This window comes from Vidua macroura, chromosome 15 (genome assembly GCF_024509145.1).
Source record: "Vidua macroura isolate BioBank_ID:100142 chromosome 15, ASM2450914v1, whole genome shotgun sequence".
In the NCBI taxonomy this organism is placed as follows: Eukaryota; Metazoa; Chordata; class Aves; order Passeriformes; family Viduidae; genus Vidua; species Vidua macroura.
In genome coordinates, this window is record NC_071585.1 from 19,228,171 (window position 1) to 19,240,707 (window position 12,537).

General features: G+C 47.0%; 1 protein-coding gene across 1 annotated transcript; it reads left to right on the forward strand.

Moving 5' to 3' along the window:
• Nucleotides 1-1,415: 1,415 nt before the first annotated feature.
• Nucleotides 1,416-4,529, forward strand: EGR1 (early growth response 1). Its single transcript, XM_053990697.1, has 2 exons — nt 1,416-1,784; nt 2,089-4,529. The coding sequence occupies exons 1-2, from the start codon at nt 1,550-1,552 to the stop codon at nt 3,384-3,386; spliced, it is 1,533 nt and encodes a 510-aa protein (XP_053846672.1). The 5' UTR covers nt 1,416-1,549; the 3' UTR covers nt 3,387-4,529.
• The last annotated feature ends 8,008 nt before the right edge of the window (nt 4,530-12,537 follow it).

A 12,537-nucleotide genomic window follows, 5' to 3' on the forward strand; every position in this document is an offset into this window, starting at 1 on the left:
ATAGCTCCGACCCCGCCCCCGGAGCCCCGCACACTGCGGGGAAGCCCTCGCCGCGATGGCCGCGCACGCGCACGGCGGCCGCACTGCGTCGCCGGAGCCGCCTGGCCCCGCGCCAGGGGAGCCCCGCGCGCCGGCAGCGGGGCTGCCCGGGCGGGGCGGGGCGGCGGCCGCGGCGAGCGACTATTTATAGCGCGGGAGGCTCCCCCGGCCCGGGCAGCGCTCTTCCGCGGCTCCTCGGCGTGCGTGTTGCGTGGAGCAGACGGCCGAGGGTTCCATGCGGAGCCAGTGCAGGGCGCAGCCACCGCTTTGCAGGGAGGGCAGGAAAGAGCTGTAGGCCGCGTCAGGGGACAATCCTAAAGCCGCGAGAGCAGAGTCCCGAGTGCTGTCACTTTTCGTCGCGCTGAAGTCAGTGGTGGCTGCGGCCATGTAGTACCTGGGACTCTCTTGTTTATCAATGCCCTGTTCTCGGCTACGTGAAGGAGGCGCACAGAGCCGGGGTCTGTTCCGGTCTGGCGCTACGGGCAGACCTCCGCCGCTCTCGTCGGGAGCGGGCGGAGCAGGGCGATCCCGGCAGGCCGCTGGAATCCCGGAGATTCCTCTTTTCCGGGAGCGGGCAGCTCCTGCCTTGGGCGCGCTGCCAGCACCCAGAAAACTCCACATCGAGGCTGCCGCGGGAGCCGCCGTGAGCCGTGGCTCCTGCGCGGAGACGGAGCGGAGGCGAGTAGTGTGAGCTGAGCAAACACGGTGGGGGCGAGGGGGAGCTCTGCCCGCGAAAACACGGCGGCGATGCCGGGCTCTGTCGGGTGCGCCCCGAGGCTCCTGTGCCACCCGCCCGGGCAGTAGCCTCGACCTTCCGCGGCCCGGGGCTTCCGCGCGCTCCTGTTGCCAGGGGGCGGGCGCGCGCCCGTCTGCAGACGGGCTCTGCGCCCCCCCCCCCCAACAACCCGGGGCCGGAATCGCCAAATAAGGAGCGGGAAGCCTCCGCCGGAATCGAGACTTATAAGGTTGTTTCCTAATATGGAAAGTACGGTGGGGGCTTCCGGCGGGCTGGCCAGTGTCGGCGGGGGCCGGGGACCCCGTCTCCCGGGACCGGCGATGCTGCGGCAGCGCTGCGGCGGCGCTGCCCATGGCGGGGGTCAGACCTGCAGCGGGCGTGGGGCCCTCAGCCCGGGGCGGGTGGGGTCCCCCGGCCCGGCTTTCCCCGGTGCCAGGCTCTGACGCCAGGAGGGGTCCTCCGGCCCGCATCCATATAAGGGCTTCCTGCTTTCCATATATGGCCATGTACGTCAGGCCTGGGGCGGGCTGCGGCCGGTGAGATCCGATATATAGAGGCGGTGCCGGAGCGGGCGGGGAACTGAGCGCTTCCAGCAGGCACAGCCGGGGGGAGCCCGGGCGGGCGGGCGGGGAGCCGAGCGCTTTCAGCGGGCAGCGCCGGGGCGACAGCGGCGCAGGGCGCAAAGCAGGCGACGGCCGCCTTGCCGCAGCCGGCCCGACCGCGGCCCCGCGGCGGCAGCGCCATCACCCGTCAGAGTCGGAGCCCGGCGCCCTCATGGCCGCGGCCAAGGCAGAGATGCAGCTCCTACCCCCGCTGCAGATCTCCGATCCCTTTGGCGCCTTCCCGCATTCGCCCCCTGCCATGGACACTCACTATCCCAAGCTGGAGGAGATGATGCTGCTCAGCGGCGGGGGCCCGCAGTTCCTTGCCCCGCCCGGGGCACCCGAGAGTGCGGGCTTCGGCGCCGCCGGGGAGCCCGGAGAGCAGCACTTCGAACACCTCGGGGCAGGTAAGCGCGCTGACCTCGCCCAGGCGGGCGGGGAGTCCCGGTCTGCAGCGGGGGCAGCGACGCCTGCGGGAATTCCGCGCTGCAGCGTCGCCTCTGTCCCGGCGGCCGCGCGGGGGGATTCTCCTGTGTGCGTCAGCGGCTCCGGACTAGCTGCGGCTGGAGACCTGCCAGCGACGCTGCAATATGTTACGCTCAATTAGTAATTAACCAGAATCTGGGGCTGCGCTGTGAGAGGGATGGCTCGTGAAGCACCGGCAGCAGCTGCAGTGGCTGCTGGAATTAATCGCTATTCCTCTCTTTGCAGACACTTTTCCCGAAATCTCCCTGAACAACGAGAAAACCCTGCCAGAAACCAGCTATCCCAACCAAACGACGAGACTGCCACCGATAACCTACACGGGGCGCTTCTCCTTAGAGCCAGCCCCCAACAACAGCAACCCCCTATGGCCAGAGCCCCTCTTCAGCCTCGTCAGTGGACTGGTGGGCATGGCTAATGCACCTCCCACATCTACGCCTACTTCATCATCGCCATCCTCCTCCTCGCAGAGCTCCCCACTGAGCTGTTCTGTCCAAGCCAGCGAGAACAATCCAATTTATTCAGCTGCACCAACATTTCCCAATTCCAGCTCTGACATTTTTCCTGAATCCCAGACCCAGTCTTTTTCCAACCCCTCTGGAGCCCCCATCCAGTATCCACCTCCAGCTTATCCGACTGCTAAAACCAACTTCCAGGTGCCAATGATCCCGGATTACTTGTTCCCTCAGCAACAGGGTGAGCTCAGTCTTGTTCCAGCTGATCAGAAGCCCTTTCCAGCTCTTGAGACCAGAGCACAGCAGCCTTCCCTCACACCACTGTCCACTATTAAAGCATTTGCTACACAGACTGGCTCCCAAGAGCTGAAGACCCTCAATGCTAATTATCAGTCCCAGCTGATCAAGCCCAGCAGGATGAGGAAATACCCAAACCGTCCCAGCAAGACACCTCCTCATGAGCGTCCCTATGCCTGCCCAGTGGAGTCCTGTGACCGGAGGTTTTCACGATCTGATGAGCTAACGCGGCACATACGCATCCACACGGGACAGAAACCTTTCCAGTGCCGCATTTGCATGCGGAATTTCAGCAGGAGTGACCACTTGACTACGCACATCCGCACACACACAGGAGAGAAGCCATTTGCTTGTGACATTTGTGGCAGAAAGTTTGCCAGAAGTGATGAGAGGAAGAGGCACACTAAAATCCACCTTAGGCAGAAGGACAAGAAAGTGGAAAAGGCAGCTCCAGCCTCAACTGCTTCCCCAGTTCCTGCCTATTCATCCTCTGTGACTACATCCTACCCTTCCTCCATCGCCACCACTTATCCCTCCCCAGTGCGCACAGCGTATTCTTCTCCTGCTCCCTCTTCCTATCCCTCCCCTGCGCACACCACATTCCCATCCCCTTCTATAGCAACCACTTACCCCTCTGGCACCGCCACTTTTCAGACCCAAGTGGCCACTTCCTTCTCATCTCCAGGAGTCACCAACAATTTCAGCTCACAGGTAACCTCAGCACTTTCAGACATGAACTCAGCCTTTTCTCCAAGGACAATTGAGATCTGCTGATCCAGAAGATCTGAGATCTTCTGGAACAGGAGAATTCACCTTTTCCATTTGTATTATCAGACATGGAGTCTCCAATTACTCCCACAACACCATACGTTGCAAGGCTATTTAGTTTAAACTTCAGCTGCCTGAATCAACTGCTGCTTAAGTTTTCCATCTCTGTTGAATGACTTAATTTGCATGGACTGTGGGTATAAGTTCAATATAATTTTCCCCGTAAAAAATAGTCTTTTATTAGGAAGAAAGGACTTTTGATTAAGTATCTAGCTGATGTAAATTGTACATGTGCCATGGTTTTGCTTTCCTTTAGGTACTATTGATGTGGAAAAAAATCTTTGCCTATTCATATTGTATAATTTGGAGTTTGCAGGGCCATATTTTGTAAGTGTTAATTCTATTTCAGTGACAATGCTATAATGCGTTTCAAACTTCTTTGGGAACAGCACTTACTGTATTTGAGCATGTTGGAGTGATGCTATGTAATTATCACCTGATGAGACACTCACATGTGGCAGAAGTTTTGTTTTAAAAGTTACAAGTCTTGGTGCCTTTTTGTGAAGCCTTGCTGACGTCATGCGTTTGTGTGAGTGGATGCTTTGCATCTTGCCTTAAAGTAGAAGGGATGTTACTCAAAGAATGTAAGGAAGAGCAGGGAATGGGTGGTGGGTGGGGAGAGGAGCAAGAGAAAGGGCCTGGGGATGGAATGTAAGAAAAAAAAAAAAAAAACACCCCAAATAAAACAAAAAACCCAAAAGCAAACAATCAGAAAAAACCAAACAAACAACAAAAAAATTCCCACACCCTCTCCCCTTCCACCTCTCAAAGTCTATTTTTGTTACAAAAATGTAAATTCTTATATATATATATATATATATATATATATATATATATATATATATATATATATATTCAGGAGTTGGAATGTTGTAGTTACCTACTGAGTAGGCAGCAATTTTTGTATGTTATGAACATGCAGTTCATTATTCTGTGGTTTATTTTTACTTTGTAATTGTGTTTGTTAAAATGAAAGTGACTGTTTGGCTTCTAAACACATTGAATGCGCTTTCCTGCCATTGGGATATTTGGTGTACAGTACCTTTCAGAAAAAAAAATAAATAAAACATCAAATTGTGCAGACTTACACTTTCCTTGAAACCGATTCCTTTAGTTGCTTCAAAGCCAACACATAACCACTTGTCTCCTGGAAAAAAATACCTGTTTAAAGAAAGGAGATTAAATCAATCTTTTTGCAATCGGTTGCTTGCAAAAAGCATGGATAGCAGACTGATATTCTTGTATTAGGTGCATCACCACCTCTTTTGAAGTAGCCACAATTACTGTCTTCTGGCTTCTCCAGAACTAAACTTAGTCAGACAAACAATTCTTACAGTGCTGAAATTGAAGTTAGAAAATTAGAATCTCAGCTGTGTTCATAGGTAGTCAGAAATTTTACTAGATGTCAAAATAATAGAGCAGTTTCTAGGCTGGAAATACAGTAAGCTCAGTCATAAGGGCTGGCTGACAGAAGATAGCCCTGGTCAGCTGAGGGCTGCCATAAGTTCCTCCTTGACACAACATAGGGCATATGACTGTGTGGGCCTGATACCCTTTATTACAGGTGTTTCAGTATTTATAGGAGAAAACACTTCCTTCCCTGGTGGCTTGAAATACATTTCAGGGGTTATGTGACCACCGCAGACTGAATTCAGAGGAAATTGGATCTGTGAGAGCTGGTGGTGCAGGTACAGAAGAGGGTTCTGATGTTTCTCCTTTTGGGTAGGCTCTCTACAAGATACTTATGTTTAAGGTTGTGACTAGCTGGCAGAAACAGGACTCGATGAATATACCTAGCACAGTGTAAACTGCCTAGCAACCTCTGCCAGACACAGCGTGCCCTACTGCTTACCAAAATTGACTGTACTGGCTAGGAAGTCCCAATTCTAGTCCTTCTCCTCAGGTATGAAGACCACCTCTGGCAAATGACATCAATTCTGAAAGAAAGCTAAGATCTTACCAGTTGGTAAATGCCAGTCTGTCATCAATCAGGCAGGACTGTTCTCAGAGGACAGGGACAAGCTGTCCCTGTGGACAGAGCTGTGGGGAGAGGCCTGTGCAGCTTTGTCCCTATGCTGGCCTGTGCCTGCAGTGCTGGATGTATTTCTGCAAGCTGCTAACATGGACCTTGCAGCTGGCCCTGCTGGGCTTTTTCAGAAAAATGTGATAACTCTTTTCAACCCAAGGGGCTCTGGCCTCTGTTCAAGACAGGTTGACTGGCAAGTTGAATATGTGGCTTCAGACTACCTGAGCATATAAGGCATGTCAGAAGTCAGAATTCCCCTGATGGGAGACAAGACAACGAAGCGTCTCCAAATGGGATGCTTCAAAGAAGAAGGCAAATAACATTGTGTACAGGTAATGATAAAATTTTTGCCTACATCCACTTCCCAAAGTCAAGAACAAAATAACATTTGGAGTCAAGTTATTCTGATCTGTGAGTACTGCTCTGTTCAGATGTATAGAATAGAATAGCTAAGTTGAAAGGGACCTAAGGCCTACAATGGACATCTAGTCCAACTGCTATTATGGATACATATATTACAATGTACAAATTTCTCTTCAATACTGATAGTCTTGAGGCACTGCACACCTCTTTAGAAACCCTGTTCCCCCTCAGTAAAGAAATGTTTCCTAATGTGAAGTCTGAACATCTCCTAATGCAGCTTTGAGATACTCCCGTGTGTTGTGTTCTGTCACTGGATACCACAGAAAAGATCAGCACACCCTCCTCTCCACTTCTCCTCCTCAAAACAAAACAAAACAAAACAAAACCAAAAAAAAAAAAAAAAAAAAAAAAAAAAAAAAAAAAAAAACACAAAACAAAACAAAAAAAACCCAAACCAAACCAAACAAACAAACAAAAAAAAACAAGTAGATGTGGATGTCTTTTCAAGCTCATCTCTGTTAACTCCTGGTCTAGCCTTCTAGAATTTTGATTGTGCTAAAAACCAACTATGTAGGCTCTCAAGCAATGCTTGATGAGCCTGAGGGTGCCCCAGGTTCTCCAGAGCATTTTGAAATAAGTAATTTCCATGCCTAAAGAGGAAAAAAGAAGATAGGTTCTCTTTTGTGCATTGCGTGAAAAGTGGTCCAAGTCAGGCAGTAATGCTTGGCTATACAGGAATGAAGGCCAGTGCACCCTTGCTAGCATATCATAAAGGAAATAAATGCATGGGTCTTCTGCATCCACTTTTGTCCCATAAAACAAAAACACATTTCAGGGAAGAAAAATGTGTTATGAGAAAGCATTGCCCATATATTTTCTGCAAGATCTTTCATTTGCTGTTGGCCTAAAGACAGGATTTCTGATTCTTAAAAAGTTTGCTTCTAGTCCAATTAGTAGGATGAGTCGGTTCCAAGGAGTTTGTTCCCAAGGAAACAGCGGGTGCTGTCACTGGCCGGGAAAACCCTCCCCCTCTAGGAAGTGCAGCGGCGAGGAAGGAAGCGAAAACCTCTCGCTTTTGTATTTAGGCGCAGAAGACCCATTTGCTCGGAACTAGACCTCAGCTGTTTGTGATTTAAAGCCCAGTTCAGATCTGACCGCTAGCGACAGGCTTGGCTCGGAGAAGACCCCCCCCCCCCCCCCCGCCGGGCTCCAGCGCTCGCGGCGCCGCGCCAGCGCCGGGAGCGCGCCGGGGGCGGTCCCGGCTGAACAGAAGCACTGTCCCCCCGTTGCCCTTTCCGGAACCGCACCGACCATATTTGGCAGTTCCTCCACGCCTTTTATGGTGCTTCCGAGGCCCAAAAAAGGAGTTTCCTGCTCAGGCGTTCCGGGGCTGCCCCGCGCAGCCGCCGTGATGCCGCAGCGCGCTCCCCCTTCCCCCCACCGCTGCCCTGCGCCCCCTCCCCTCGGGAGGCGCGCGCCGGTCGTGGGTCACGCGCCTCCGGGCAGCGGGACTCCGCTCCGCAGTGGGCCGAGCGGCGGGCCACGGCTCTCCGTGGGGCTCATAAAGGCCGCTGGACCATCAGCGCTTCCTCGCTGCTGGTTACTGGTCGTTTTCGTTAACAGGGACTGAGTCGCTCTTCATACACGCCTCTGAAATAGGAGGATACCGTCTAAGCTCTTCATACACGCCTCTGAAATAGGAGGATACCGTCTAAGGAATTTCGTTAACAGGGACTGAGTCGCTCTTCATACAAGCCTCTGAAATAGGAGGATACTGCTGCAGAGGCCAGTGACCTTGTCCACCCAGGCTTTTGCTCTACAGACCCTTTCCGTAAGTGACTGTTTACGTGGGGAAGTGTGGATAGTCCTCGACTACGTGACTGGTTTGCACTTTAATTGCACTAAAGAAAAATGATTGTTCGGTTTTCTTTTCCCTTAGAAATAAGGAGCTGAAAATTAGTTCGAGCGTACTCGGAACCCAGTATCTGGTATGGTACGCTATGTGGCCTATTGCGTTGTGTCCTTTTGTTTTCTAGAAATGCCACTGGAGACTTCCTGTAAAGCTGGTAAAATGAACTGTTACAGATATTTCTGCTGTGATTCTGAACTGCTCTTACCAAGCAGCTCGTGGGCCCTGACTGGAGAGATGAGACAACACGGAGAAAAGAGAGCTGTAGGCAGAGACTTTGTAGTGAAGAGGTATGTGGTCGTGGGCCTTTCTTTCCTTTAGGGTTTTCACTCGTACATGTCCGGACTTTGTGCATCTGAACAAGACCTCAGGTAGCCCCAAGAAAAATAACTTTGTAGACTCTAAACTGGTAGCTGGCAGACTGAAGGTGATCTGAGCTGTGGCAGATGCTCTTAGAAGGGCTGTCCCCAAGTAGGTGCTCAGCGCTGTCAGGTTGGACTAAAGCTGAGTGCAGTGGCTGAAGGCTGGCTCATGAAGAGTGTCTTTGACCCATTCTAAACCAAACTATTAACTAGGACTGACCCCTTCTAAAGCAAACTGCACTGTTAACTAGGGCGAGCATATTTGGTGACTTTTTGGTATAAGTGACTATTTATTTCAAATGTTTTCTATTTGTTGCCCAGTAGACTTCAGAATCCTGAAGAGTTTTGAGTATAGATAATAAATTGATGAAGAGGGCTTGGTGGTGTGATTGTTGAACTAAACATCCCATGTTTTTACCTTTGTACATTACCTTAATGTAGCCTTAATAAGTACTAGTTAAACCTAGAAAAGAGATTGCATGTTTTAAAGTGCACAAAGACTCTAGGATGAAATGTGAGATGTAGCTAAAGAACAGGAACTTTAAAAATAGTTAAGCTTTTCTGCTGTAATCAAATATCAGCCTTGACTGATAGCCTAATGATTTCTGGTCTTGAATGAAACTCTTCTAAATAGCTGAGGCTGATGCTTATACATGATCTCTAGCACTTTCCAGGCTTCAATTTGTGATAATTTTTCAACACTGTCATAAAAAACATGGTGATTACACAGAAGTATTTTCAATGTGTATATTTTACTTCCATAAATACAAAAAGCATTATCAAAGTATGCTTTTTGGTCCTTTTTTTTTTTTTTTTAAACAAGCATATAGCCTTATCCTTTTCTTTTGTGAGCTTTTCATAGCCCATTTTTATATCTCTGAACACGAATGGTGTTACACAATAATACTACCAGTAAATGTTGATAGTTGAAAGGTCTGCTATTTGTGTCCTCTCTTAGGCTGACCTGGGTAATATGACATGACTTCTCTTATCCCAGCTACTGTGATAGTAGGCTTCTCCTGTAGCAATACAACTGTTGATCAGTAAGAGATCTGCGAACATCGGAGTTGGAGAGATGGGGAGAAAGAGTTTCAATTTGATCGTTAAAAGGCACAGAATGCTTTCATCGTTTTGGTAAGATGCAGTTAAAACTTTAAAACAGGCTGGGCGTTACTTTTTATGTCCATGGCTGTTTTTCAATCTGACCAGGGCAGTTGGGGATGGTTTTAGAAGCTCATGAAAACATGTTATATAATGAATATCTAAAATATGCTTATCCTAATTGCTGCACTTGTTTGGCTGCACCAGTGTGTGTAGCTCTCAGGTTATCTACCAGAATGTGCCCAGCTATGTAGTGAGTCACTGAACTGCCTGGTGCATTCTGACATGTGGACATTCTGTGCGCATAGTGTGTGAGCTGGACCTAGGTGCCTAGATTTGCCTGCATTTACAAGAATTCTAGTCACGACTGCCTTGAAATACTTTTAAGCACACCTTAGCAAAATCTAAACATTAGTCAAAGAAGTGTGATTAAGCTATGGAGTGAATGAGTTTAGTTTTACCATTTTTCATGCTTTTGACTATATTTTTCTTTAGAATACTTGAAAGAACACTTGACCATAAGGAAATGAAGGGACAGGCTCGATTGAGTGAATCTTATTACCAATTTCTTTGAACAAAACGTCAACAGTGGATCTTAGAATACTGTCTAAAAGGTTTCTTCCTCTAATTAGCCAGTGAATTGAAGTTGGAAATAGGACACAAAGTTGAAGGGAATGTACAGCAGCAGCATTTTGTTCTGAAGATACTTGTGGTTAAAGCTTTCGGATGCGAACCTTAAGTTCTGTTTGTGGAAATAAGCTTGAGAATTAGGTGAAGCTCCAGATGCATTCAAATGAACTTGGAACGCATCCGTGAGGCATTGAATTTAATGGCAGAAGGTATCCATGCATCTCATGTCTTTCCTAAGGAGGAGGTTTTTTGTGCACAAAACAAGCCACCTGAGGTGTTTTAACTGTAGTTGTAATGTGCCACAGATCTCTAGGGTCATAAAATGAAGACATGCTCTTTTTTAAAAAGCATGCCTAAATTAAAATACAGTAGTTAATAAGCAAGGAAACACTGATGGTGTTTGTTAAAGGAATTGTCGTAGTCAAAAGGAGTTCAGTGTCTGGTCCATTGTCCAAGACAGCCCTGGAATATTTTTCTGGTGATTGTGACCTGTGGCTGATAAATTTCATGAGCCAGAGGTCATGTCTTTGCACATTTCATCTATCATTGTCCAAGTGATTTTTTTAAGCTATACGAGGTTTTGGGATTTGCAATATCTGATGGAAAAGTGAATTTTCCGATGTCCAGGTGCTGCATAAAGAAAGAGAGAGATGTGTGTTTAAACCTGGTGCTTCCTAACGTCATTTGATACCTCTTAAGACTTATATTATAGAAAATTATGAATAATACCACTTCCATGATAACTGCTGAACTTTGTTGTGCTTTCGCCAATTTGCTTTCTGGTTGAAGAAGCAGAGTCTATTTTGTACAGCAGCTGATCTGTATCTTATTTCATACATGCATGTCTTCTAGTACCTTTTGTCATACTGTTACCTCATTTAAGAGAGTTAGAGATCTGCATTATGCACCATATTCAAGATGGAGGAGCAATGTGGATTAATTGTAATGTGACTTTTTTCCCCCCTCCTATGTTTCCTATTGTTTCGCAAGTATTTCCAAGTCTTCTATCTGACTTCTGAGCAATGAGCTTTTAAACGTAGTAATTATCAAGATCCTGTTTTGGTCGTAACAGTTCTCTGTTATGGCAATGTATAGTGTTCAGTATTCAGCGTTTAATGTTCAAACTTTGAACATCCATCCCCTTTGTGTCTTTGTTTTTTATTTTTTGTGTTATTCACGCTGAAATGCATTGGCACCTTTACTGTTTGTTCCCACAGTATTGTTAGTCCCCACAGCAATGCTATAGGGGCGTTTTTTTTAACTACTTTGGGAAGACATGGCTAGAAATCTCTTGCCTTGCTATTCACCCGCGTTTTTCAAATTCTCTGTAAATATGGTTTCCTAGGGCTAATCTGAGTGGCAATTTTTACTCATCTATGAACTGGCCATTTATTCTGTTTCTTTTAGCCTTTTAATGAATTGCTTCTCTAGGGGAGAGCTATTCCTCTTGTCCCACACAGTGTAGATTAAGTCTTTGAGTGTTTGTACTGAACAGGTTCTGGAAATCCAAATACAGTACCTCAGGTGATGTTTCTATGTTCACTGATAAGTCCAAATAGTTCTAAAGGATTTGTCAGGCATGAATTTCCTTTGCAAAAACTGTGCTGATGTTTTATGTACATTTACTGCTTACTACTCATGTACGTGCAAATTCTTCTAGCTAGTACTACTAGTATACTTCTACTGGCATGCTTGGAGCGGACAGAAGATTTATAAGCCTGGAACTCTCTGAAAATCCTAATGAAAAAATCATGTTACGTATGGTACCATCCAGTCTCCTAGTACAGAGATAAAACACCACAGATACTATGCTTGTTATTTCATCCTCAAGTTGAGCATTTGAGGGGAATACCTTATGGCCTAATGACTTGTTATGCGTTTTGATGGCTTAATCCCTTCTGTAATCTGTTCTACAGACATTTCAGTTTAAAATAGTCTGTAACACCTGTAAAGGAAATATATATGGCACAGAAACTTTTCCAAGTTTGTCTGAAATAAAATGGGTGTGACAGTCACTTCTGGTGCCCCCCCTTAAGTTTTGACCATCTGCTTGCCTTATGAATTCTTCGATAGACCTTACAGTCCCTGATGTGGATGGGAAGGGAGTCACCAGTTTTTTTCCTGTCTGCAAGTGGTTTTCTCCAAGCCATATTTCTGGCTTGCTGTATTGTATTTTAATATGACCGTTTGCAATCGTGTCTTGTTTTTCTGCATCTGATAATAAGTTCCACATTTTGAGGGATCTTGTTCTTTCCCTTTGTCAGAATAATTATTTTGGATTGGTTCTTAGCCTTTTCTAGTAGGTAATAAAGCATGATTGCTGATATGATGTCTTTTAAATGTTTTTCTGTTACTAGAAAATATTTTTATTTTTCAAGCTACACTACTACTTTATTCAAAAATAAAGCTGAAATGTCTCATTGTAGCAGATAGCTTTATTTTGTTGCTCTTGCAAGGATGTTGAAGTGTTCTTGTGTTTTGATGAATGCTGTTTATACTTAGGAAAATACAAAAGTTTGTGTATATGACCAAAACTGTGTGCTTTTCAACACTTGTTGGCTTTTCTGTGGTTCTTAGGTTAAACTCTCCTGCCCCTTTTTCTTTTTTTTATTGTCATTTTCAGTATCCTGATTGCGTGTGGCTTCTGATGAAGGACATACCTCCTATAGGGTCCTTCTGTTTTTGAAGATTTCTCTAGTTCCTAAT

Excerpts from the sequence above, each read along its gene's own strand:
- EGR1 (XM_053990697.1), top strand. The coding sequence starts at position 1,550 with ATGGCCGCGGCCAAGGCAGAGATGCAGCTCCTACCCCCGCTGCAGATC. Across the intron at positions 1,785-2,088 it reads CTTCGAACACCTCGGGGCAG|ACACTTTTCCCGAAATCTCC; the intron begins GTAAGCGCGCTG and ends CTCTCTTTGCAG.